Source organism: Telopea speciosissima, chromosome 11 (genome assembly GCF_018873765.1).
Source record: "Telopea speciosissima isolate NSW1024214 ecotype Mountain lineage chromosome 11, Tspe_v1, whole genome shotgun sequence".
Classification (NCBI taxonomy): Eukaryota; Viridiplantae; Streptophyta; class Magnoliopsida; order Proteales; family Proteaceae; genus Telopea; species Telopea speciosissima.
Window position 1 is genome coordinate 55,963,986 of NC_057926.1, and position 26,272 is coordinate 55,990,257.

Sequence of the window (26,272 nt, forward strand, 5' to 3'; positions counted from 1 at the left end):
GGAACTACACCGATTCTCCCTTGTCCCTGACGTCCTTTTGCACGTTGCTGCATTTGAAGGACCTACCGGAGATTTCCTGACACAACAGTATGCCATCTACGAAATCTCCGGTGCCGGATGGATTACTCAGACATCTTCCAAAAGGTATGGTCTACTATTGGAATCGCTATTATAAGTGTACTATATCTTCTTTTTTTTTTTCCAGTTCAAGCACCTTCACCAGAAGCATGAATCAAACCTACCTGGTTCTTAATCATTCCAAAGGTACTATCCTTCATCCATTGGAGATAATCGCCCAATCAACTTATGTAACTTCACTATTAAAATTATTATTAGTTATAGCCCGCATTGTAGTTTTTTGCATCTTAGGCCAATTCTCTGTCATTTAATTTCTTTCAACCAAAATGGATTTGTGAAAGGCAGAAATATCAAGATAATGTGCTTAAATGTCATGAACTCCTCCATAAGATTAAATAGAAGAGAAGAGGGAGGAATCACATTATTATGTCTATCAAAATACAAAGCCTATGAGAATGCCTTGAATGGGCTTTTCTTAATCAAGCCCTCATTAATTATGGTTTTCATCAAAAGTGGATTGATTGGATCATGTTCTGTGTTAGACTCCCTTCAGTTGGTTGATCTCTTAAATGGTTCCCCTCTTATCTTTTTTTCAACCCACAAGAGCACTTCGGCAGGACAACCCTCTCTCTTATTTATTTGTCTTATGTGCTAATGTTATTTCTTCTCATTTAACTCTTACTCTTCAACAACATAGAATCCATGGAATCAAAATATCCAAAAATAGAGAAGCAATTGCTCATATGGGCTTTTGCTGATGATTTGAACCTTTTTGGTCATGCAACTTCAAATGAGCTTCATGTTCTTATAGAAATTATGGATTCTTATTGTGCTAAGTCTGGTCAAATCATCAATTTATCCAAGACAAGAGCGTAGTATAGTGTGACCTCCATGAGGAGAGGGAGAGTTCCAATATGACAAGGTGACTCAACATATCTTGTGATTCGGCTACGTATCTCGTACTTTATTGGAGGGTAATATTTATGCGCATCAGTTTTCAAAACAAAGAAAGAGAAAGAGGTATACCTTACACTAGTAGAACTCAAACAAAGCAATTCTTTTTAAGAGAAGTTCTAGCATAAAGTCCATCTTGTAGTGGTAATAATTTATAGGACCAAATAAGCTTTAGCTAATGTAATAAAGATAACAATTGTCGTATCAAAGAACCCTCTGCCTTATTTAGTTAAAAAATCTCAGGAATGAATCTATAAGATTCCAACACCCCAAATTAAGAACTGTTACAAATATGGAATTAAGTTCATAGAGTTCATAGGCACTAAGGCTAGCAGTCCTCTTTATTGTACATATCTACCTCTAGATTTGTTCGTGAGAATATTGAGTGTGACTTCCTTGGCTCTCTATCCTTTTCACCACATCGCTTTAGTGTTCCCAGAAGTAACAATTGTGTTATCATTCTCAACTTTCATTTCTTCTGAGAACAATATATTGATTTCTCAAACAATGCTACTGTTAGCTTTGTTTTCCTCTTCACCTTGTATTAACCTTTGGATGCGCTAACAGACCAAAAGAATGACACAGTAGGTATTAGCAACCTTGCTCATTCACTTTAATCCATTCTCTAGTGAAAATCTTCCCTCAAATATCCTCTCCCTTGCCTTGATTGCCTGCAAGATTAAAATATTAAAAACTAACTTAACAGCTAATCAGATAAATGGCCAAAAAACTACTGCATTCTGCATTGAAAATCAACAAAACACAGATATGGCCCCAAATCATTATCTGGAGCAGTTAACTGTACTATAATACTTAAGACCATTCAGTGAGAATTCAAGTTGTACACCGATCTAATTGGGTCAGTTTATAATTATTTTCCATGCATCACTACAGTTAATGCTTGGGCTTAGTTATTAAATGTATCTTAGTCTGAACATCCTAAAGATTTTGTCTGGAGCAAAGGAGGCAGTTTTTAGACTTAACCTAATATCATAGATGGAGAACAGACCTGCTTTGAGTCTCTAAAAACAAAAAAAAAACCAAAAGGAGAGAAACAGACCTGCTTTTGCCAATTTGTGCAGCCTGTTATAAGTGCTAGCATAGCTGATTGTACAGTAGACCCAATCAGAATTCCAATCCACAAGCCCTTTCCTCTGAAATGTAGATGGAAAGCCAATACAGCAGCTATAGGAATCCCCACAAGATAGAAAGCCCCAAGGTTGACATAGGCCCCTAAATGCTGCCAACCACATCCTCTAGCAACACCTAGAAATATTTTAAGTGAATAATAGTTAATTTAATATGCAAATGAGAAAGAAACCTGAATCTTTGTTTAATGACAGACAAATACATTGATAGATAGGTAGGAAACAAACCTGAAAGCACCCCTTGCATGCTGTCCATGATAACTGAGATACAAATTAGAGGAGTCATCTCCATGACGTACTTTATGACTTCCTTCTCATTGCTGTAAGCATAACCAAGAATATGTCGGCAGGAAAACAGGGTCGAACTTACTAAGAGAGTCTCTGTAACTGCAATAACCATCACGACACAGACAGCCCTACGAGCCGCATGTGGGTTGCCAGCTCCTAATTCATTTGAAACTCGTGTGCTACAAGAGTAGAAGATTTATTCTCGTGTCAATAATACACAAATATAGTTACAGATGATAAATGCATATGCACTTTTCCTTTTTTAAAACATACCAACTTGTTTTATGCAAAAATATGCGGACAAATAGACATAATTGTGAATGTTCACATATGGATGTAGACTTGTAGATAACAACAATGTTGTATTCTATTTATAAAACTAAGTTTCAAAATGTTTTTAAGACTATTCCCCTTAGTTGTTTTGGAGTGTAGTATTCATGGCTTAAACACTAGTTCAGACCAAGCTTTGCTTTGTCTTCAGCAAAGAGTCCGGTTTCTTATAGATCTTTAGTCCCACATGGTGAGTGGGCGGGAACTAAAAGGGTTAAGGACTCTAAAGAAGTATCCCTCCTTGGGGATGTCTAGGGTGGGTCTAGAGAGTTTTTCACACACGTGCCGAGCCAAGATGGTCCAGGCGGTATGATGTGGTGTGGTGGTGTTGTGTGGTCTTTGGCCCGCCTATATTTTTGGTAGTTAATAGAGGTGTGAACTCGGGCTCAGTTTTATATCAATTATTTTACATGGGCTTAATTAAGTGAATTGGGGTCAGGCCCAGACTAATATCACATCTGACCTACCGTATGCCCAGGGGGGCATGTATGATTGTTTATATGTACGGTTATGTACGTACGCAAGAGGTACATACACTTATACGTATGGGCATACCATTCCCCACACTTCCACAAGGTGTTTAGAGGTGACCTCTATAAATACCTCAACTGGCAGCCCAGTCATTCAGAACTCGAATTGAAGGTTCCCCTCTCTCTCTCTCTCTCTCTCTCTCTCTCTGTGTTGTACTGAACACAGACTTCAGTCTTCATTTTCGTAGCATAGCCCTTCCTATCTGTGTAATCCTGAGTGTGAGTGCAACACCTCTGTGATTCCCGAAGAGGGTTGATTTATCTTGGAGGTTTAAACGTGAAGTACCTGGAGTGCACTAACAAGGGACCTTTACTACCTTAAAGGAGAGTGTTATCTGTGACACAATTCAACCCTACATTGAAGCAGCAATTGTTTCGAAGTTCTTACATTCTGATGGAGATTGGTTCTCCTCTACTAGTGAATACATCTCTTGAAGAAAGAAAAGTCTTATACTCTCATTTGATTACTGTTCGGCATACTGCTACTACCAACAATGAAATGCTTGTGCATGCATCACATATGTACATATCTAGAAACATAATACATATATTAAAGGAAAATGAAAGAGTATCTGGTGGGGGAAATTTTCAGAGCAAACCTTGCGGCAGCACCAACTCCATATGGTATTGTATAGAGCATTGAGATGGTGGTGAGGCTGTTGACAAAGATTATACAGATTAAATGTCTTTCCTTTTACAAAGAGAGTCTTAAATAAACCAAATCATCTACTATTTAAAGACTCAATTCCTGTTCCTTAACTTTAAACATTCAAAAGGGTCAAATCACCAAGAAAATAAGAACTTAGAGAACCATACCAGACAGAAAGTACTGAAGTCTCGAGCTCTGGATTTGGTAAAAGCCCAGACAACAAGACAAGCAGCTCAAAAGACCACCACTCAAGACTAGAATCATGCATAAACACAAAAGTTTGTTAGAAAGAAGAAATAGTTGGACAAAAGTTTTATTTCTTGAACAAATTAATATAGGAGGAAAAATACCAAACCATCACAGCAGACGGGATAGCGAGTCGGAAGAACTCGCCGACACCTTTGAATGCCTCCATCGAGAATGGCACACGAGTTTTCTCACAGGAGGGAGAGTACTTCATGTACATTATGAGGAAGATCGTGTTCAACCAATAGGATATGCCGATTGCTAATGCAGCTCCAACGTTTTTTAATCCTGACTTATATACTAGGATCCAACAAAGGGGGATGTGGAAAAGCAGAGTTGCGCAGGAGCTTAAAAGCATGGGAAGGATCATACTTTGAGACTGGAAGTATCTGATGAGTGGTTGAAGGGTGGCATAAGCTAGTAGAGCAGGAATAAGCCACACAGCATATTTGCCAGCTTCAGCTGAGATTAAAGGGTCCTGGCCTATTAAAGAAAGCAGCTTTCCCAAGGAAACCCATATGAGGGAAAGAGGGAGACAAACCAAGGTGAGAGAGACAATGGCGCTGTAAGTATGAATCCCAAGCTTTCTATATTGTTGTGCTCCATAAGCTTGTCCACACAGGGTTTCCAGTGCACTTGCCATTCCTAACTGCTTTTCAAGAAGAAAATTCCATTAGTTTTTCTTCTTTGTTTTTGGAAAATATCTAATGAACACCAATCAGCAAAAAATTATATCTAGAAAATCAAATAATAATAAGTATTGTAAACCCATTAAATCCATAAAAGATGGAAACCTATCCCATATCCCCTTCTTAAAGCATTATAGTTGCTGGAACTTGTAGAAGTATACAAGCACCCCATAAAGTAACAACATACAATTGAAGAGCAATCAAGTACCCTTAAAACGTCTACCTTTTATATAAATTTTGATGGTTGTAGTATAGGAGCTAGGTTCCAAATACCATACTGGATCCTATTCTATCACACCCTTAATAACTGCCACAGGGCATTTCATTTGGGGTCAAAGAGATGTTAGATAAGTTGTCTAATTCATCATTTGTGAATGGTTAAAATTTTCAGATCAACTGACATCACCATTTGTTAATATAGGGGTTTAAAAAAAGTTTGAATAGTCTTGGAAGTGAGCTCAACATTAACTATTGAAAATCAAGGAGGAAAAACCCATACTCATGGCCACATCATTGAACCAAATTTGAATGGTGAATTATCAAAGGGTCTACCAAAGGGTTAGCCTACTAAATCACCAATCTACATAGCTGAGAAGTAGGATGATAGAGTGGTTTCTTAATATGGGTATGGTGGAATCTTTTTCCCTTATAATTATTGACAAAAATATGCTAAAAAGAGTCCTGTTTTTAATGCATTACTATGGGTGATTCATCATTTTATGACTTTTTAACTATCAAAATGCAGTAATAAAAAGGTGGGCAATGCCTCAACAGTACTACGGTTACTACATATTGATTGCCATGTGAGAAGACATATATCATATATGTGAGCTAGCTCACAGATTTGGTGAATCTCATAAGCCTTGCAGCCCAATAACAAATTCAGAAAAATAAATTCCATTTGAATTTTTACGAGTTACTTGGATCTGCGTGTCTTGTTTGTAACACAGTCCTTTCTTTGAGATCAGTAAATCTGTCTTTTTTTTTCCTTTTTGGAGAACGGGACCTGATGGAGCATCTTCCAACGTTCAAGGGGCATCCAAAGTTTATGATCAAGGGAGTCCATAATGGGCCCCATATCAATATATAAGTGGGTCCCAATGTTTCAGTGGCTGGGATCCTATGGACCAGGGAAAAACTACACACTCAGACCAGGAGTGTCTTACGTTTTACGGGTTCAGGACCTAACCATTCGACGTTTCGCAGCACAGATGCGAGATCAATGAATAAAGTGGATCTACATGGTTCTATGGTTCTCGTGGGCTTTTTTCCTTTTCTCCTCCGTGTGGATTACAGGATCTTACAAGAACCGGGTTTGCCTGGTCTAGTCTAAACAGGTTGGACCGATCAAAATCAACCAATTCGGGAGGAACCAAATATTTTTTGGTTCAGCTTCAGTTTTGGGTCATTTAAAAACTAACAGAAATCGACCAATACCAAAACCAAACTTTACCTTACCCTTGGCTTCGGTTTGACCCAATACTGAACCCAAATCAGACCAAACCGACCGATTGATACATCCCTTGCAGGGATCAGATATCCCCTTTCTGTGGCCTCAATTCATGAATTCGTGAAATAAAATAAACCAATTCCAAGAAGTGATGTTAGAAAAAAGGGATGAACCGAAAAAAAAATTTGTTAAAAAAAAGGCATTCGGCGCGTTTAATATTCCAAGAGTGGACAAGCATGAACCTGCCCCACTGAGCAAGAAGAAGCCTTGGCACGGCTTCTTGATGGTGACGGACTCGTGAGCGACTGAGCGGTGCCCAGTGTCCACTGCTCACTGCCCAGATAGAAACCACTTGGAAGATCGCAAGTTCAATTAAATCTCTACCCTTTTCGAATAAAAAATAATAATTTTAATTCAATGAAGCACACCCAAATCCAGTGAAAATGACCGAGAGAAAAATTTATGTAATTAGTAATTACTGAAATACGAATATACCAGTAGTAGATACGTCTGAGTTTTGATTAAATAAAATTGAGTCAACTTATTTGGAGGATGCGAGGAAAAGACACCAAGGATGAGATAGAGATCCTCTTGTCGGCCATTAGATCATTAAAGAAATAGATCCATCCTTCCCTGGATGCCTCGTTTTTAGTCTATCTAAATTCTGAAACGCTTTTCCCAACCGTTCCAAAAGTGAAGAGAAATTAAGAATCAGAAAATCAACAGTTCAGCACTGCCGTATAGAAAACAGAGTAACTATTGAAAGATTTTGAAATCCGAAGTATGAGAACAAAAATTGAACGAAATATCGATTGGAGATACAATTAATCCACAATCCACACTGATTTCACCAAAAAAAAACACTGATCAGAAGGAATTGAATGAAGCAAGAAATGAAAGGCAGAGGAACATTTTAAGAGAGGGAGAGAGAGGACTTACGATGAGACTGAAGCCGGTAACGCTGGTGAGGGAAGTGGCGATGGCGGTGCTGGAGAGTTCAAGCTCACCGAGGTGGCCGACCATCATGACAGAGATGACCTGAAGCAGGAACTGCGACAGTGTGACCGCCACCATTGGACCTGCTAAGTATCCAACGTTCTTCATTTCCTCCACGATCACTCTCCATTTCAAAACCTCTCCTCCTCTCTCCTTCGCCAACAAACCCTCCTCCATCCCTTAACCCTAATTGCAGACTAAGCAACCTCAGCTGTTGTGTTTGTGTCACTCGATAAAATTTATATAAGCGCTAGCCGTCAATGGGAAGTAGGGATGTAAATGGATAACCGAAATCCGAATTCGAATCCGCATCCGTATTCGTTTAGGGGCATCTGTATTCGTTTAGAGATATTCGAAAAATAATCCGAATACTCCGATTAAAATCCGTCCGAAAAAAAATCCGAATACTTAATAATAAAAAATTAAGTAAATAATGATTTTGAGGGTTTTTTAAGATTAAACAAGTTCTAAAATATGATAAAAAGAGAATCATGATCTAAGAGATGTGGATTGAGAGTGAATTGTATCTGTTAGGGGGAGGAAGGTCTGGGTTACACAAGACAGAGATGTAAATGGATGGTCGAAAATCCGAATCCGATCCGCATCCGAATCCGTTTAGAGGTATCCGTATTCGACCAAGGAATATCCGGCTCCGATCACATCCGATCCGAATCCGATCCATTGGGAAGGGGAAGAAATACGACGCGATGAATGTTTGTTGGTGGTTTTATAGGGTACCACTTAAGGGTGTCAGGCAGTCGTTTTGGTACAATTTTGGTCGGGTTGAACCGGTTCAAATTAATTTCGATCAGGTTTCTTTTCAGTTTTTTGTTATCTGTTTGTAATCGCACTATTATCAGGTTCAATTTGGTTTAGTACGATTTGTTTTTTGAGTTTACATGCATAGATAATAGATTTATGCAACCAAACACACCCTAAGGAAATTAATTGGAACTTCCTGGTTTTTTATGTTTCAGTTGAGGTTACTGTTTTATCTGTGTGGTCTAGCTTTCGATTTTGATTTCTATTGATTCCATAAAACCACAACTATAAACCAACCGATAAGGTTTTGATTCGATTTGTTTTGGACTGAAAACTTACTCCCTTAGGCTACGTTGCAAGGGAAATTAAAGGGATGGGAAGTGAAAATTTTTAAACCTAAAAAAGAAACTCTCGTAATCATCATCTCATATAATTGTATAAACTATTTAAATTTCTTACCATATTTAGTAATGGTACATTTTACATGTAATTTTTATTTTACTTTTTAAACCAAAGGGAAATGGATGCAAAGTAAAGTGAAATTTAATAACCAAATATGGAATGATTTAGATTTAATGCTATAGTGACATGGTAATGATTACAAAAGTTTCCCTTTTAAGTTTAAAATTTTCATTTCCCTTCACTTTAATTCCCCTTGCAACCAAACGAAGCCTTACATCGTGTTTGGTTGCCATGTTTAAATCTAAATCTCATGGTGTCTATATTGATTTTGATGTAACATTCACATATTAAGTATCTGTGGATTTGAAATTCTGACAGAATAACTGTTTGGTTACCTGATTCTGAAACTTGAATCTACAAGAATAACTGTTTGGTTACTTGACCTCTGTAATCATTGTCGGAAGAGAATTCTTCGATGGAGAACTCCTCCACCGAGATGAATCCACCACCATTTCGGTCCAACAATCCGAATGGAGAAAATCCACCTCTGCAACCCTTGTTGGAAATGGGTTCTCCTTGACCTCTGCAACTGTTGCCGGAAGGGATTTCTTCAATCGTGAGTTAGGGTTCCAAAATAAAGACCTGAGATGTAGAAGAAGATGAAGGGGGGGGGGGGGGAGAAGAAGGGTTAGGATTCAATAGTGAGGGACAAAGAGAGAATGAGAGAGAGAGAGAGAGAGAGATTACCTGGAGTCAATGAGGAGCAACAGCAATGACGGGGACGAGGAGGAGCAAAGCTGCGGATGGTTGCCATGAACAAGAAAATCTCGATTTTTTGTGAATCTTCAGATGTCGAGGCTTTTATACAAAGGGTTGAATTTTCAGATTTCAATCGTGAGGGACAAAGAGAGAGAGAGAGAGAGAGAGAGAGAGAGAGAGAGAGAGAGAGATTACCTAGAGTCAATGAGGAGCAGCAGCAATGACGGTGATGAGGAGGAGAAGAGCTGCGGATGGTTGTCGTGAATAAGAAAATCTCGATTTTTTGTGAATCTCCAGATATCGAGGCTTTTATACAAAGGGTTGAATATTTAGGGTGAAATCTGAAAATTCAAGAATTTTAGTGTAAATGATGGATCTTTGGATTTTTGTCTCTCTAGATGTCATCTCATAAATCAACCAAACACTACACGAAATTGAGAATCATGATTCAACAGCCAGGGATTTACGCAATCAAACACGGTATTAGATATTCAAGTAAGGTGAAGCATAAGTGCAATATAATTAATGAAAGAGGGAAATATGGTTGTCGACTTATATTGCCATCTTACACGGCAAGCACTTGGTTTACTATAAAATAAAATATTTAATAAGAAAAGAAAAAAGGACCCTCGTATTTAATATGCAGAGAGAAAGAGAGAAGGAGAGGAGACAGATTGTGAGAGGTAAGCACACCGTGACAAAGTATACTTTTCTTTTTCCATAACTTCATGTAAGTACTAAGTAGGGTTTTATTTATAGGTGCAACTTCTTGTCACCAAATTGGTGAATTAAGAATTAGTAATCATCATCTTTTAATTGTTTCTTATATTATTCTCAAAAGTTATTTATTATAGAGATAATAAAGAATTTTCAAAATATTGAAAATTTTTTAATGCATATCTAACCTAATAATTTCTCTAAAAATGATAATATTTATCCTCAATGAAGAGAAAAAGTAGATTATTTTGAGACGGCAAAAAAATTAAATTACAATTTCTTAGTTCATCACTTTGGTTACAATAAGACATTCCCTTTATTTATCTTTAGGGAAGAACAATGCAAATTGGTCACATGGTTTCTGTGTTCAAACATAGACACAGATACAGGATCACATGAATTTACCATTCAGCCCCGAGTGAAATAAAAAAACTCATTCAAACATAAACCCATGTGCTCTCTCTCATTGAACCCACATTGACGCACGCACTACACGATCAGACACCGATCTCTTGCCCTTTTAGTTTATCTTCTACTTTAATACTCATTGGGCTATTTTAATCTCATTCCTTGAAAAGCAAGAGTCAAGGCGGCTGCTTTACTTTTGATGACTAAACCAAAAATGATATTAAGTCAATCAATGTACTCCATCTGTCTACTAATAACCACAAGTTTAATATAATAATCACCCTTAAATCAAGGTTTAATGAGGCTGCTCCACTTTTGATGACTAATCCAACAATGCTATTTAATCATTCAATGGGCTCTGTCTCTGTCTGTAAATTTAATGTAATAATCACCCTTAAATCAAGGTTCAGTACATGGAATTGGACATGAGTCTGGTCCCCACCAAATCAGATCAAAATTATCCGTCATAAGTAAAGAAATTTATGGTTTTTTTTGGAATTTTTTTTATTCAATAAGCTTGAGTAAATAAGTTTTTTATTGTTTTTTTTTTTATTTGATTAAAAGAAGGAAACAATGACAATATGAAAATCAAACATGAATAACCAACCATTCATTCAAAAGAGGGTTGCAAGAATCAGCTCGAATCAAGCAACTCATCCTATCCGATTCTGATTTCTGATTACTAATTCAGTGTTTGGAATGCATTTCAAATTGATTTTGTATTATCAAATGATAAAAATAATTGTTTTATTGTTTGAGAACGCGAAATGACCTAGAATACATTCTAAGAATGCATACCAAACACAGCCTAAGACAATGCTCTAAATGAACTCTAAGATGTATTTCCATTTTATATCGTACTTGTTAAATGATGCCAATCTGATGCTCTCTCTCTCTAGTATGGTCCTTGGTAGGGGTGTAAACCAATTGGTCCTGGTTGGTTTCGATCGGCCTAATTGATCTCACCAATTTAAAGCCCCACAAAGTTACTACATCATTTAGTTAATTGGGCCTCATAGGCGAATCTAACTCCTCTCAGTTCCCTGCCCGATCAGATTCGTAGGTTCCTCTCATACGGGGCCGAAAATGATGACCTCACCTCCTGCCCGAACACACTGCCCGGGTGGGGTGAGGTCGTCATTTCCGCTCTCCCTATGAGAGGAACCTACGTACTTGACCAGGCAGGAAACCTGAGAGGAGAAAAATTCCTCATAGGCCATGCATAACACGTTTATATTTAGTCGGTTGGTTATGAATCTATAATTGTGATCAAGTTAACTGGGCTAATCGGTCTTGCTAATTGGACTGATTAGGCTATAAATGGACTGTAAATAGGTCATACATGAGTATATCAAGCTATAAATGGGCTAATTGGACAGCTACAGCCAAGAACAACAAATGCACAAATAATAAATGGTCCAGGCCCACAACCAGACTATTTATTAATTGATCAATCCACTTTCGGGCTTTAATTGATCGGTTCTGATCGGGCCTACCGGTGCAGGCCAGCTTTTGACACATTAGTCATGGGGCTAGTACAATTGTCTCTCCTCTCTCCCTAGGTTAAACTAAAAACTTTCATAATTAAATAAGGGTTAAAGATTTCATATACGGCCGAGCAAGCATGCACGATCGTGTTCCTTCTCACAAAGAGTTGAAAAAGTCATAAACCCCCCCCCCCACCCCACCCCACCCCACCCATATTTAATGCTTTTAAATTCCCACCCTCTCACACGCATGACTTACGCAACCTTATATGGAAACTGTCCCCATAAACAATAGAGAAAATTTTGTTGGTAAGAGGGACAGCCAAAGCAATCTATGTTATACACTAATAGACCATAGATTGATGGAAGTTCTATTTAATCTGTTTTCTCTCTCTATATTTTATACGTTTCTACCTTTCACACGTAACTGGGCCAGCAAAGATACATACCTATTAGCTAGTGAATTAGTGATGAATACCTAAATTTAAACTTCTTAAAGAGAAAAGGACAAAGACAAGATTGCCACTAAGATGCATTACATTGAAGGCTCTACGTGGATGAAAGAGTATCAGAAAGATTGTCTTGCCGGATCTGTGGTGTGGATAGAACAGTGAATCCGGTTCTCCCCACGTGGTAACCATCCCATCCCATCCCATCCCATCTCACACTGTCTATACTCTGTAGGTGTGGAATCCACACATCCTATGAATGGTGTGAGATGGGGTTAGGGTGGTTACCACATGGATAGAGGAATAGCTTCATTTCTTCTCATAGCATTGCACCTAAAACCCTTAAAAGACGAAAAAAGGGGAAGGGGGGAAGGAGCTAGGATGGCGATGGAATAGACGTAATTTCTATGTATGGGACTATAGACCCCCTCGACGTTAAGATCAGACATTTTAAACAACAAAAGTGAATATGTATGTATTGTTTTTTTTTTTTTTTTTTTTTGGGGGGGAGTGGGAAGTGTGGGTAAGAATGATTTTGATATTATTTAATGATCTTTAAAACCTGAGCACCATAGAAAAAAAAATGATATTTGAACCTTCACATGCTTCTAATGTTCATGTAACAACTACATTTGAAGCTCCTTCTGCGAGCACATTTCTAATGGCTTAACCTGCAGTCATTTGTCAAAATTTTTTTTTTTAATTTCCCAAGTATATGAAGCACCAAAGACCTGAACATCGGAACTATAACTCTATCACTCCCATTTCAAACATTGACTAAGGCAAAAGAGCCATGGATCCTTTCCACTAACTGGAGAGGACTGATCAGACAAAGCGGGTGGTGTGGGGGTGTAAGACCCATTGGTACCTTGCAACTCTCCTCTATGTGAAGGCATAGGAGCATGGTCAACCAGTCGGATGTGAGTTAGTGGGTATAACCTTTGGATTTCCCTAAATAATCACATTTGGTATTGCAACCTATGTGATTTTAGAATTGTTTTATCTTGGAGGTATAGGTGCATGGTCAACCTGGATTGTAGAATCAAGACATCTAAAAACCTTAAGGAGAGTTTCGCTTGACAAGATTCAACTTTACCCTGCATTGTTCGAATATCATAAGTGAACGTATATTGATGGTGTACTTCTTCTACAAGGATATTTTGGTGTCATACTGATCAGATAAGTTTCATTCCTATTGCTCGTGATTTTGTGTTTCCAATCTTATACTTTCAAAGAGAGAGAGAGCGAGAGAGAGAGAGAGAGAGAGAGAGTTACGAGTTCCAATAACGTAGGTGAGGGAAGTGGCGATGGCGATGCTAGAGAGTTCAAGCTCACCGAGGTGGCCGATGACCTGAAGCAAGTCCTCAAACACCGTGACCACCACCATTGGCCCTGCTATGTATCCAACTTCTTTCACTTCATTCACTATCACTCCCCATCTCAACACCTCTTCTCCTCTCTCCTTCGCCCACAAAGCCTCCTCCATCCCTTAACCCTAGTAAGGATTAAGCAACCTTTGTTGGTGTGTTAATTACTCGCATAGACAAAAGTGATATAAGTGCTAGGTTTCCTCCACAGGAGGGGACCACACATGCATAATATTTTTTTTATCCAAAGAAATGAGATTTGACATCACCAATTATGAGTGGTGAGGAGAGTGTTTGTTCCTCACTTTCTCGGACCTTTACTGGGGCGATAATTTTCCCACTTTCTCACGTCTTTTATCTATCTCTTTTGTATTTCTATAAAAGGATAGAGACACGGGTGAGTAGGGGGCCCTCTCGTACTCCTCATACGTGGGTTACGTGACGTGATGACGTCCTTCCTATCAAGGGAAAGGGAAGGTACTAGCTATAACTTTTTCTTTGATGTGAGAGTATTGTATTCTTATGAATCCACTCTATTTTGACGAGTTATTTTGTTGGGAGAAAGTTTTCTATACTGAGATGTAGGTTGCACCCAAACACATGGGGATGGGAAAAATGATCACTTTGTCCCACTAAATGGCAGGTCCATGTGTTTGGGTGTAGACTGCGCTGCGGCACGGAGAACATCATCCCTATTTTGTTATTCAAAAAATGTTATTACTCGTGATAACTATTATGCTCTAACACTTGGTTAGAGAGATATTTTATAATCTCATCACTATCATAATGGAAGTTTTACCTAGACGAGGTACTGTGATTCTTCCCTTTCACCTTGGGTTTCCACATTAAAATGGGTATGTTCTTTTATAGTTGTTTAATGCCTTATTTTTATGTATTATTATTTTATGCGTACATGATCTTTCTTGTGTATTCTCCATTAATTTTCACACATGTGAGAAATGATTTCTTTTTCCCAACTAGTGGTATTATAATGAAGTTCTTGAAATAGTATGTAAATGATGGAGGAAGCATCACAACACATATGATTAGCTCGACTGATAGCAAGTGTATGATTTGGACAGCGAAGATGAAAAGATTGTTATATTATAAGGATTTATATCCACACGTAGAAGGTGACATGGTAAAACTAGAAGAAGAAGAAAAAAAAATCTGATTTTGAATATTAAAAAAAAAAAAAAAAAAACTGTTGGATTTATCTGACAATTTCTAGATGACAGTTTTCTATCATGTATTCATAGAGACATCGATATATTCACTATGGAAGAAACTAAAAATGTTGTATGAAGGAAGATTGCAAACAATAAAGCTTTCTTTATTAGAAAACTTATGAATCTAAAGCACAAAGAAGGAACCCCAGTTGCAAAACATTTGGATGAGACACAAAATTAATGTTGTGAATCAACTCGATTTGCTTTATAAAGATAGTGTTTGATGATGATTTATAAGCCTTGTCACTTCTCAACTTGTTATTCGACAGTTGTGAGACACTGGTGGTAACTCTAAGTAATTATAAACTAGATGATTGGTGTGAAATTGGATCCATTCCGCACTCAAGAGTTGTTTGTTTTCAAGACTAACGATGGACAAAGAGGGGTACACAAAGAGTGTGCATAGAATTGCACAGATTGTGATATATACATATTGGTGCAAGCACAAATACTAGTGAACACAGAAAGATATACACACAAAAACTGTATAGGGTGAATAATGAAGCGAGTAACCGTCTCTTGTGGAATAGGATCCATATTGTAAGATTGGTAAGATGCAATGTGCACTCCTATAATATGAGAAATTTGATGTACATCAAAGATAGATAGGTATTGACAAGACAAGTTTGACAGATCCCTCCTCGTGAGTTGAAGGGGAGAGTTTGTTATGTTTTATTCCTCAAAGGAAGGGACCACACATGGATAATGAATATCAAAAGAAAAGAGGAGCCATGTGACATTACTCCTTGGGATCGAGATGGTGTGTGGATGTTTGTTCTTCACTTTCTCACATCTTTAATCTACCTCTTTTTGTATTTATTTAAAAGGTAACAGAGAGGGGTGAACAGTGAATGAGATCCCGTTTTTTATCATGGTAAAAATTTTACCTAGACAAGATAATGTGGTATTTCCCTTTCACCTTGATAAATGTTTTCACGTTAAAATTGGTATGTTCTCTTGTGATTGGATTGATTTGTTTCTATGTATTATTTTTGTGTGCATATGTGATTGTTCTTGTATATTACCATTAATTTTCACATGTGGAAATTATTTATTTTTCCCAACAATTAGCGCTAAGCCGCTCTCTCTCTCCCTAAGACTAATGTAGTTATAAGTAAAATTAAAGGAAAAGGTTCTCTGAACCACTAGGATAGGATACACTAGCACCTATGTGTCTATTTCTTGGCTCCTCACATGGAATGTCCTTGCTGCCCTCCAATATAAGATAATATTTTACGACATCTCATAGGTGGGCTTCTCTATGCCCCTTGCTCATAGAACCCTCTCCCATAAATAAATTAGAATGAAATAGATAAGGGTAAATTACTCTCCCCTCCCCTCGATGATTACATGAGACTCAAAGTACAATACACAAACAAATGATTCCTATACCAATCTAGTAACTCAAACCTATAAATAGTGGCGCTTATCCCAAGTAAAGGGGACTCTCTAGCTCATTTTTCAAGCTCTTTGAATTTGAGAGTTTATTTGTTGCATAGGTCTGACTTAGACATCAAAGTGTACTAACCGGCTCAGGCTGGTACTCTCTTGTCTTGTGTTGTTTACCTGTGCAGGTCAGCTCGGCCAAGTGGATAACAGCTCGGACTTCACCACAACAGGAAGCTTCAGTCCTGCCAATAGTCTAGTGCCAACATGAAATGGAACAGCTTCAGATTTCTTTTCTCTTCTTCTTTCTGGCATTATGGTTATGAACTAGTGATTGATGTTTTCGATAGAAGCTAAACATCGAAAGCTTTGATCTTGCTTAGAAATTTCCGCTAACCTTCATAATCGATAGAAGATAGACGTCAAAAGGGGTTGAATTTGAAGCATTTCTGCAGAGTCGATGGAGGCTGAGAAGAGAGACGAGGTGAAGAAGCTTAGACAAGAGGGTATTTTGGGGTTTAAATGAAAACATTTTGGGTAATGTCATCATTTAACAGCCATTTTTTACGGATCAATGGATACGGTTGATAGAATCTTTTGAGTTCAGGGGAGGGGAGAGTTATTACCCAATACCTTGGGGTAGGGTTTGTCATTCGGACATCATCGAGGGGAGGGGGGAGTACTTAATCCATAAAAAAAAATTTAGGAGCAAGGCAATCCCAACTGAGCTATCATTGGTTGGCAGGCCAGTCCTATAACCAGTTCTACATTTCTGAATCTTGAAAGAAATGACACATTGTCAAAAAAAAGGATGGTACCTAATTTCTGTTTTTGAAAGGAAAAAGACAGATTAAAACGTCACTTATTAGATGCATGTTCAATGTGAATGAAAAAGGACAGGGTTGTCTTGTTGGATGTGTTTTTTTTTTGTTTTTTTGATAACTTGAGATTTATTGATGTGAGTAACACAAGGCTTCATGTACACAGAGATTATGAAGCCAAGGACTAGAGTTTGGCCAATCTGTCAGCCCACAACAAGATTCGATAGAGAAGTAGTTTCCCCTCTATGCCTCAAAGGACACCTAGAACCCTCAAAAGATGAAAAAAAAAAACAAGGAAAGGGGAGGGTGGTGATGAAATAGAAACCCCCCCCCTCTCTCTCCAACACAGATCTTCTAAGGTGCACTGCCCTGTCCTGTCTGTGCTACGCAGACGCAGGGTTGCGTGCAATGACTGCCTTACCCCCGTTCGGGCGAGGCACTCGGGCAGGATTAAGACTGTCAATGTGCGCCGCCTTGTGTCTACGCAGCACGACAGGATGGGCAACCTGTGCCATAGAAGATCTCTCTCTCTCTCTCTCTCTCTCTCTCTCTCTCTCTCTCCATATGTATCTATTCTAAGAAATTCTTGCAATAATTCTTGCTCTACTAAACTTTCAAATTGATATTATTTCAAAGAAATTTATTGTTAGAATTTATTCCAAATCAACTAAATTTATTCTTGAAAAAAAATGTTAAAAACATGGTTCAAAATCCCCTTTTGCCCGTACCAAGTTATTCTTCTATTATGACATACAAAGCACGATTTTAAGAACTGTAAGATCATGAAGGACAAGAAATGTCAAAAACCCTTTCTTGCCTTGTTCTTTAATAATTGTAATAACTCATTGAAATTCGAAATAAATAATATGTGGAAGAAAAAATGCCACCCGCTCCCCTATGTTTGGATGCAGGCGGGGCGGCATGCGTTTAGTTTTTTAACATTCACATGCTTCTGGTGTTATGTGCATTATTGAATGTTGTAAGTCGATGAAAAAACAGGACTAGATCAGTTGTCTTGTTGGATCCGTGATGTAATTTGGATGGAGAAGTAGCTTCGCTTCTATGTCTCATGATAGCAATAGTCTACTTTTCTATCACGAGACATTGAAGCTAAGCTACTTCTCTATTGAGTTTAGATCTGCTACTCACATGGGGATGGATGGAGACAAATCTGAACCATCCATGGGATGTAGGATCTGTCCCCATGTGGGTAGTAGGTTCGGACTCTTCCCTAACACGCAATAATGAGACATAAAAGCGAAGCTACTTCTCTTCCATAGTACAATACAATTCAACAAAGACAACCTGTTTGGTACTTTTTCATCCACATATATATAACATGCAATAATGCATATTGTATTAAAAGTTGTTGAAGGTTCAAATATCATCTTTTTCTTTAGTGCTCAACCTTCAAAGATCATCAAATCATGTTCACATTCAATATACACATTACAATGGGGGAATGAATTAAAACTTTGTCCAAATCGATAAGTAGTTCAATTATGCAGCCTAGCTCGCGAGCAACTTAATGAACTTAACGAGCACCTAACTGTACATTTTAGAGCCTGGATCCTCTCCTCATGACCTCAGATGGAGCCATGAGAGGGTACCATGTGGGGAGAGGATCTTGACTCCATTTTATAACGATGTCTACCCATCTATGTATGGCCATAAATACCCCCATAATGCTTTTTTCGGTCATCTAATATGGTTATGCTCACTTACAGGGCAGACCTCGTTGCAACGGTAAAGTTGTTCCATTGCGATCAAATGGTTGTAGGTTCAAGTTAGGAAACAACCTCTCCATGAAGCAAGGGTAAAGTTACACATACGTTATGACCCTCCACAGACCCCGCAATGATCTCATACACTGGGTAATGATACATACTCTAGATGCCATCTAATTTCCGCCACATTCACATATCAAAAGGTCAATTATGAACCATTAGATCCAGAAAAGTACTCCATGTATTAGTTAGGTGTCAATTTTGGGGTCCTAATCCAATTTATGGTCTATTTTGTATTGCACGTTATCCTTATATTTTTAATATTACCAAAAAATAATCCTTTTACTTTTAATAGATCAAGAATTATTTAAAAAAAAAAAGAAAAAAGAGCGCTAACCGGTGTTGTGTGCGGGCATGTACTTGCGCTCAGACACAATCCAACGCGAAAAGATTGTTGGACCCTTGGACCTTTCCACCTTTCCAAGGGGTGCAACGGTCATTTCATGTTAGACTATGTTTGGGCACAGGTACACGCCAACACATAGCACCTGCTAGCATTCGTTTTCCCTTAAAAAAATATAATTTTTAACTTGCATTTTTGTTTTGTTTTTTTCAATATTTTGGTACAACCAAATTGAGTTAGACAGCACACCATTGGGGACAATGAGATTTAATTCTCGTCAAGGTCTTAAAATGGGATCATAATCAACTAATTCATCTCCCTAATTCACGTGTGTTGCAACCATTGATTTAAATCATGGTATTGGGCACCGTATCAAACAATCAGTCACTATCAATATTAGTACAGATAGGCCATATCAGTCCGATCAGATCAAAGTCACAGTTTTTTTATCAAAGTCACATTTTTGTTAAAAAACAGCCTCACATTTTTTATTCACTATCGATTTTAGTTTGGGAAAAGAGATAGACACATAAATCAATCATTGCATTATCATGATGCTTTGTCTTATCATATGTTTTTTCTTTTCTCTTTTTTGCCATCCAAACATAATCTCAATGGGAAACAATATTTGAAAAGAATAATCGATCGAATTGGTCGTTAACTCAGTATCATCTGAACTGGTAAAAAACAGAGCAAATCGGCATGAATCGAACAAATCCTCACGATTCCCATTCTTTAAACCATGATAGGGAAAGGGAGAGCTTACTAGGGGTGCAAATGAATAGCCAAAATCCGTTTCCGTATCTATGTCCGTATCCGTTTAGCACTATCTGAATCCGTCCGAAAGCTAAACGGATGCGAATACGGATAGACTATAGCTATCCGATAAGCTATAAGTACATGCAAATAGGGATGTAAACGGATCGGATTCGGCTCAGATAGTACTATATCTGCATCAGCATCCGATTAGCTTTCGGACGGATTCGGATAATGCTAAATGAATACGGACACGGATATGGATCGAATATTTTATCCGTTTACATGTAAATATAGCTTTTCGAATAACTATAGCCTATCCGTATCCGCATCCGTTTAGCTTTAGGACGGATTCGGATACTGCTAAACAGATGCGGACACAGATTCGAAAACGGATTTCGGCTATTCATTTACACCCCTACATGCAAACAGATAAAATATCCGATCCGTAGCCATATCCGTATCCATGTCCGTATCTGTATCCATATCCATGTCTGTATCCGTTTAGCACTATCTGAATCCATCCGATAGCTAATCGGATGCGGATGCAAATATAGCACTATCTGAGCCAAATCCGAACCATTTACAGCCCTAGAGCTAGGCCTGTAAATGAATACGGACACGGATACGGATCGAATATTTTATCCGTTTACATGTAAATATAGCTTTTCGAATAACTATAACCTTTCCGTATCCGCATCCATTTAGCTTTAGGACGGATTTGGATACTGCTAAATAGATGCGGACACAGATTCGGAAACGGATTTCGGCTATTCATTTACACCCCTACATGCAAACAGATAAAATATCCGATCCGTATCCATATCTGTATCCATGTCCATATCCGTATCCATATCCATGTTCGTATCCGTTTAGCACTATCTGAATCCATCCGATAGCTAATCGGATGAGGATGCAAATATAGCACTGTCCGAGCCAAATCCGAACCATTTACAGCCCTAGAGCTAGGCCTGTAAACGGATCGGATTCGGCTCGGATACGGATCGGATGTAATCGAATTCGAATATTTCTTGGTCGAATTCGGATACCTTTAAACAGATTCGGAAGGATTCGGATGCGGATCGAATTTGAATTTTCGACCATCCGTTTACACCTCTGCCTTGTGTAACCTGAACCTTTCTCCCCCTAGTGAATACAATTCACTCTCAATCCATAATTTTGAATCATGTTTCTCTTTTCCTCATATTCTAGAAGCTGTTGAATCTTCAAAAACCCTCAATATCATTATTTACTTAATTTTTTATAATTAAGTATTCGGATTTGAACTTTTATCGGATTATTCGGATTATTTTCTAGATATCTCTAAACAAATTTGGATGCTCCGAAACAGATACGAATGCGAATTAAATTCGAATTTTTGATTATCCATTTACAGCCCTACCTAGAGCTTACCTCCCTCCCTCTCTTCTCTTTTCTTCACTTTGTTTTGCAAGAAACATTCAGGGCACAAATCTCAAGGTAAAGATTGCTTCTAAACGACTCCCCAGTCTCTTGGGAGCTGTAAATGAAATTGGATCAGAAGATGCCTAAGCCTGTTCCATTATTAGATCCTATAGAAATCAAAGGAAAACAAGGAAGGACGACAGAAACGGATGGAGCAGAAGCAGCAACTTCCCAAGCTCTTCTCCTGTCAAACACTGAAGTCAACCTTGATTCGGGTGAGGAAATCTCCGAAGAAGCTGGTTGGACAAAGAAATTTGTTGCAGAGGCAAAGCAGCAGCTATGGCTAGCTGGTCCTCTCATTGGGGTTAGCTTATTACAATACTTTCTGCAGATAATTTCTATCATGTTCGTCGGTCACCTTGGTGAGCTTCCTCTATCTGGTGCTTCCATGGCTACTTCTTTCGCCTCAGTTACTGGTTTTAGTTTGTTGGTAAGTCAGTTTTCTTCTCCTTCCCCTTCTCCGTCCTCCTAAACCCTCATCATTTTTCTTGTATTTCATTGAATAATGAATATCCTCCTCTATAATTTTGATTGACCTTAGGAGCTTCTGCTTCTTCTTCTTCTTGCCCCCTTTCCCCCTTTCCCTTTTAAGCTTTGCAAACAAATGATCAATCTACTAATCTAACTAGAATTATCTCAAGGGGAATGACAGAGAAATTAGCTACAAGAGAACTTTTTTCTTCTTTATTATACAAACTAGATACCTTGGCATACTTAATTTGATTTCCATTTTTATCATTCTTAATTACAAAAACTAGATACCTTCTCCTTTTTGTTTACTTGAATAAGAACATCTCAGTGTGTGTAACCCCCCAAAAAAGCCTAATAGATCAAACTGTATTAAGAAAAAAAAGGTGAATTTCAAGTTATAGCTTGTCAGCTTTCCTTAAATTTAATACAAAGCATGGCCTCCTTACTTTAAAGTATTAGATCTCTGGTCTGTAATTGGATTTATGTTCTTGGAGGATTAATTACAGATTGGATGCATAGGTTCCCTAAAAAATGTGCCAAAGTAGCTCTATGGTATTGCTCTCCCCCCCTCCCCCTCTATCTCAGTCTTTCTTTCTCTGACTTATGTACTGTATAAATTATAGATTAAGCTTATATACAGACACTTACTGTCTTTGATGTCTAATAGTTAGGAATGGGAAGTGCATTGGAGACATTGTGTGGCCAAGCATACGGAGCGAAACAGTATCATATGCTGGGGGTTCATATGCAGAGGGCAATTTTAGTCCTTTTAGTAGTTAGTATTCCCCTTGCTTTCATCTGGTTCTACACAAGCCAAATTCTCATAGCCTTTGGGCAAGATTTTGAAATATCGAAAGAAGCAGGGAAGTTTACTCGTTGGTTGATTCCAAGTCTTTTTGCTCATGGAATTATTCAATGTATGATCAGATTCTTACAAGCCCAAAACATTGTCTTTCCCATGATGATTACTTCTGGATTTACAGCTCTACTCCACATCCTCATTTGTTGGCTTTTAGTATACAAATCTAGCTTTGGCATGGAAGGTGCGGCTTTGGCAATCTCCATCTCCTATTGGATCAATGTGTTGCTTTTAGCATTTTACATCAAATCATCTCCCACTTGCAAGATGACTTGGACTGGATTTTCAAAGAAGGCATTGCATGATATTTTCGATTTTCTAAAACTTGCTATTCCTTCAGCTATTATGATCTGGTAAGTTCCATTTTATCCACATTGATGATTTTTTTTTTTTTTGGGTCTTCTTGGTGCATAGATTTCCCCCTGTGCATCTCATTTACAGGACTCTGCATTTGATTATAATTTGATTACAATTTTCAGATTTCAAAGGTTTTTAAATTTTTTTAAATGAGATGAATACAGCTTGGAATATTGGTCATTTGAGATGGTGGTTCTCCTATCTGGTCGCCTTCCTAATCCAAAGCTGGAGACATCTGTGTTGTCTATAAGGTCACAGTCTAATTACTTCTATTTTCATCATTTTGTACTTGTATTTGAAACAATCACTAACCCTTAGCTTTGAATAAATGATGTATCAAACATTTGTTTCTAATCTCAACATTTAATTCTGCATATGTTGTTTTTAACTTTGCAGCCTTAACACATGTTGGATGGTCTATACAATCTCTGTTGGTGTAGGTGGTGCTGTAAGGTCAGTTACACTAAACAGATGAACTATATTCTGATTTTGCATCTGACATGAAATGCTTATTAATTTTCACTTCTTAGTACACGGGTCTCAAATGAACTGGGGGCTGGACAAGCACAAAGGGCACGCTTGGCAGTATATGTTGTGACTGCCATTGCTTTGACAGAGGGTGTGACAGTGGCAACCATCACTTTTTTGGTTCGTGGTGTTTGGGGCAGATTATATAGTAATGAAGAAGAAGTGATCAAATATGTGTCATCCATGATGCTATTACTTGCAGTCTCTAACTTCTTGGATGGACTCCAGTGTGTGCTTTCAGGTTTGAATTCCTGGCAGTTCATCTGTTCATATAATCAACTCCTGTTAATATCAATGAGTTCAAGTTAATATCTTCCTAGCTAACATCAGATGTATATATTTATTTTTGGGGTTTCACTTTAGGTGCTGCAAGAGGGTGTGGATGGCAAAATACCTGTTCAGTTATCAATGTTGTAGCTTATTATGTTGTGGGCATTCCTTTAGCTATCCTGTTTGCTTTTGTGTTGCATATTGGAGGAAAGGTATGTCCATCATCAGAAGTTTTTTTTTTCTTTCTATAATGTCATTGAAACTGGCTATATTTCCTTGACTCTAGAATTAATTCCCTCGACTTTTTTTTGGTAGAAAACCATAATTCCCTTACTGCCGCAGTAAGGAAGTAATCAACACCTAATGCAGTAAGTCTTTGTTCACCTCTATGTAGGGGTGTCAAAACCAATCTGAAGTGGCTGGACTGACCAGAACCAACCCAAAAAAGGGGACCAAACCAAAACAAAACCTTTATATCAGGTGGTTTTGAATTCAAGTATTGAAAATTTGTACAAAACCCAAACCGAGCGGACCAACCATTAGACTGACCAAACCAATAAGAAACCAGAAAAACCAATAGACTTGTTTTTGTCCCATTATTATATATATGGATAGCCGAAAACGAAACGGTACCAACCCGATAATGGACCAATAAGAACCTGTTAAGTCAATCCAATAAAAACCTGAAACCGAATCCTCACCTTAACAGTTCGGCTTCGGTTTGGACTGGTGCTTGCCAAAAAACAATACGAACCGACCAAAACCAGACCGAACTGATCGCTTGACTCCCCTATATGCAAGAAGGGGCTGGATGCAACTCTTGTCTAGCTGGGTTGGGCATCTGATGAATCTTTTTTGGTTTAACATTGCTGCCATTATTGTCTCAATCAGGGTCTTTGGCTGGGGATCATATGTGCACTCTTTACACAATTGGTGTTTCTTGTTCTCCTAAATCTGCATACTAATTGGGAGGAAGAGGTCAGTGATCTCCACTTGATGTTGTTTGAAATTTTTGGTCACTTGAACTTGCATTCCAAGTAGTATACCTCCAAGGTTTGTTAGTGGGCTTTCTTGGCCCATTAGATTTTTAAGGCCTTTCTAAAATTGGTTACTCCATAACAAGCTTGAAGGGTAGGGTAAACTAAATAGTATTTTCTCCTACTAAGATATACACATGATTCATGCTAATTATTGTTCTCTCCCAGGCAAGGAAAGCTAAAGACAGGGTTGACAATAATTGCGTCCCAAGTATTGATTTGGCATCATAGAGTTGGGCTTTGTCAAGATGTTCAAGGTTGGGCCTGGGTATGATATATTGGTGTTATGGGCCCATCGATTAAAGGGTGCTTTAGCTCATTAGGTATACAATATTTGATCATTTGAAATAGAAATCACATTGATTTGAAATGTATTACATTGAGAAACAAGAAATAGAAAAATAGAAAAAGAACTCAATTGCTCTCCTCCAAAAGAGAAAAAGAAATGTAGATTTTTGTCAAAAGTTGTCTAAAAGGGCTCCATCGTGAGATGATATCTTTCCAGTTAATTTTGGTTCTCTGAAGTTGTATATAATTTTCTCTCTTTTCAGCTTATTTTGTATTGACATGTTACTTTTGTGTATTGGCATCAGACACGCCTAGAGGGGGAGAAGAGTTTCGATAAGAGTCAATTTATTTACAGGGGCTAACTGTATTAAATGAGGAAAGAGGAGAGAGAGCCTGTGAGGGGACGTCTACATCAATGTCATGCCCATTTTTTCCCCTTATTAATGCATATAGTACCACTGGCACATTGTATCAAATTTTCTGTGGAAGTAGGTATGAGGAAGAGCTATTTAAATTTCAGGGAAATTCATTTTACCAACTCACTAATGCAGAGTGATTGCATACCAAAGAACTGTGTTTCCATAAAGAGATTGCCTTAATGACACCACTATAGGCGAATTTAGAATAACATGCAAGTGACTTATCATTGTATCATTTTCTTTTGTTCATTCTCTCACATGTTTTCCGAGTATACATGCAAATCGATAAGATTTTATCTTCATTGAAAGAATAAATGAATTCTACGAAGAGGGCAAAAAATAAAAAAGGTTACAGATTATTTGACATTTTTTTGTGGTAATTATTTGACGTGAGCTATGAGTCCTATGACTATTATTGGTAAATGAAAAATTAAAATAGCTTTCAGCAAATGGTGCGGTGCACGATTCACATAAGAATACGACCAATGGAAAGTAGAAGACATTTTTACACCAAAGGCAAAAACAAATATGAACAATGGAAGGTAGAA

General features: G+C 37.9%; 2 protein-coding genes and 1 long non-coding RNA gene across 4 annotated transcripts in view; 2 read left to right on the top strand and 1 right to left on the bottom strand.

The window, feature by feature from the left end:
• Positions 1-25,372, top strand: part of LOC122645885 — a 27,608-nt gene extending 2,236 nt beyond the window's left edge. Inside the window, exons 2-4 of the long non-coding RNA XR_006330533.1 lie at positions 4,769-4,899; positions 17,601-17,603; positions 25,341-25,372. This is a non-coding gene — a long non-coding RNA (uncharacterized LOC122645885). The remainder of the gene's footprint in view (positions 1-4,768; positions 4,900-17,600; positions 17,604-25,340) is intronic.
• On the bottom strand, positions 1,463-13,861 carry LOC122645876 (protein DETOXIFICATION 12-like). The gene is made up of 8 exons (XM_043839273.1): positions 13,795-13,861; positions 7,302-7,507; positions 4,328-4,872; positions 4,145-4,231; positions 3,928-3,984; positions 2,409-2,647; positions 2,093-2,298; positions 1,463-1,703 (listed from the first exon to the last, which is right to left on the bottom strand). The coding sequence occupies exons 1-8, from the start codon at positions 13,826-13,828 to the stop codon at positions 1,641-1,643; spliced, it is 1,437 nt and encodes a 478-aa protein (XP_043695208.1). The 5' UTR covers positions 13,829-13,861; the 3' UTR covers positions 1,463-1,640.
• LOC122645878 (protein DETOXIFICATION 16-like) lies at positions 21,586-25,410 on the top strand. 2 transcript variants are annotated; one of them, XM_043839277.1, is made up of 8 exons: positions 21,586-21,925; positions 22,634-23,178; positions 23,347-23,433; positions 23,579-23,635; positions 23,713-23,951; positions 24,074-24,192; positions 24,872-24,958; positions 25,186-25,410. In XM_043839277.1, exons 1-8 carry the CDS (start codon positions 21,839-21,841, stop codon positions 25,246-25,248), a joined length of 1,284 nt encoding a protein of 427 aa, XP_043695212.1. In that variant the 5' UTR covers positions 21,586-21,838; the 3' UTR covers positions 25,249-25,410. The 2 variants fall into 2 exon arrangements, with proteins under 2 accessions (XP_043695212.1, XP_043695211.1); XM_043839276.1 differs by having other exon boundaries at positions 21,812-21,925; positions 22,638-23,178.
• The last annotated feature ends 862 nt before the right edge of the window (positions 25,411-26,272 follow it).

Excerpts from the sequence above, each read along its gene's own strand:
- LOC122645878 (XM_043839277.1), top strand. The coding sequence starts at position 21,839 with ATGTTCGTCGGTCACCTTGGTGAGCTTCCTCTATCTGGTGCTTCCATG. Across the intron at positions 21,926-22,633 it reads TTACTGGTTTTAGTTTGTTG|TTAGGAATGGGAAGTGCATT; the intron begins GTAAGTCAGTTT and ends GATGTCTAATAG. Across the intron at positions 23,636-23,712 it reads GGTGTAGGTGGTGCTGTAAG|TACACGGGTCTCAAATGAAC; the intron begins GTCAGTTACACT and ends TTCACTTCTTAG.
- LOC122645876 (XM_043839273.1), bottom strand. The coding sequence starts at position 13,828 with ATGGAGGAGGCTTTGTGGGCGAAGGAGAGAGGAG. Across the intron at positions 4,232-4,327 it reads CCGTCTGCTGTGATGGTTTG|TCTTGAGTGGTGGTCTTTTG; the intron begins GTATTTTTCCTC and ends GCATGATTCTAG. Across the intron at positions 2,299-2,408 it reads CATGCAAGGGGTGCTTTCAG|GTGTTGCTAGAGGATGTGGT; the intron begins GTTTGTTTCCTA and ends AAATATTTCTAG.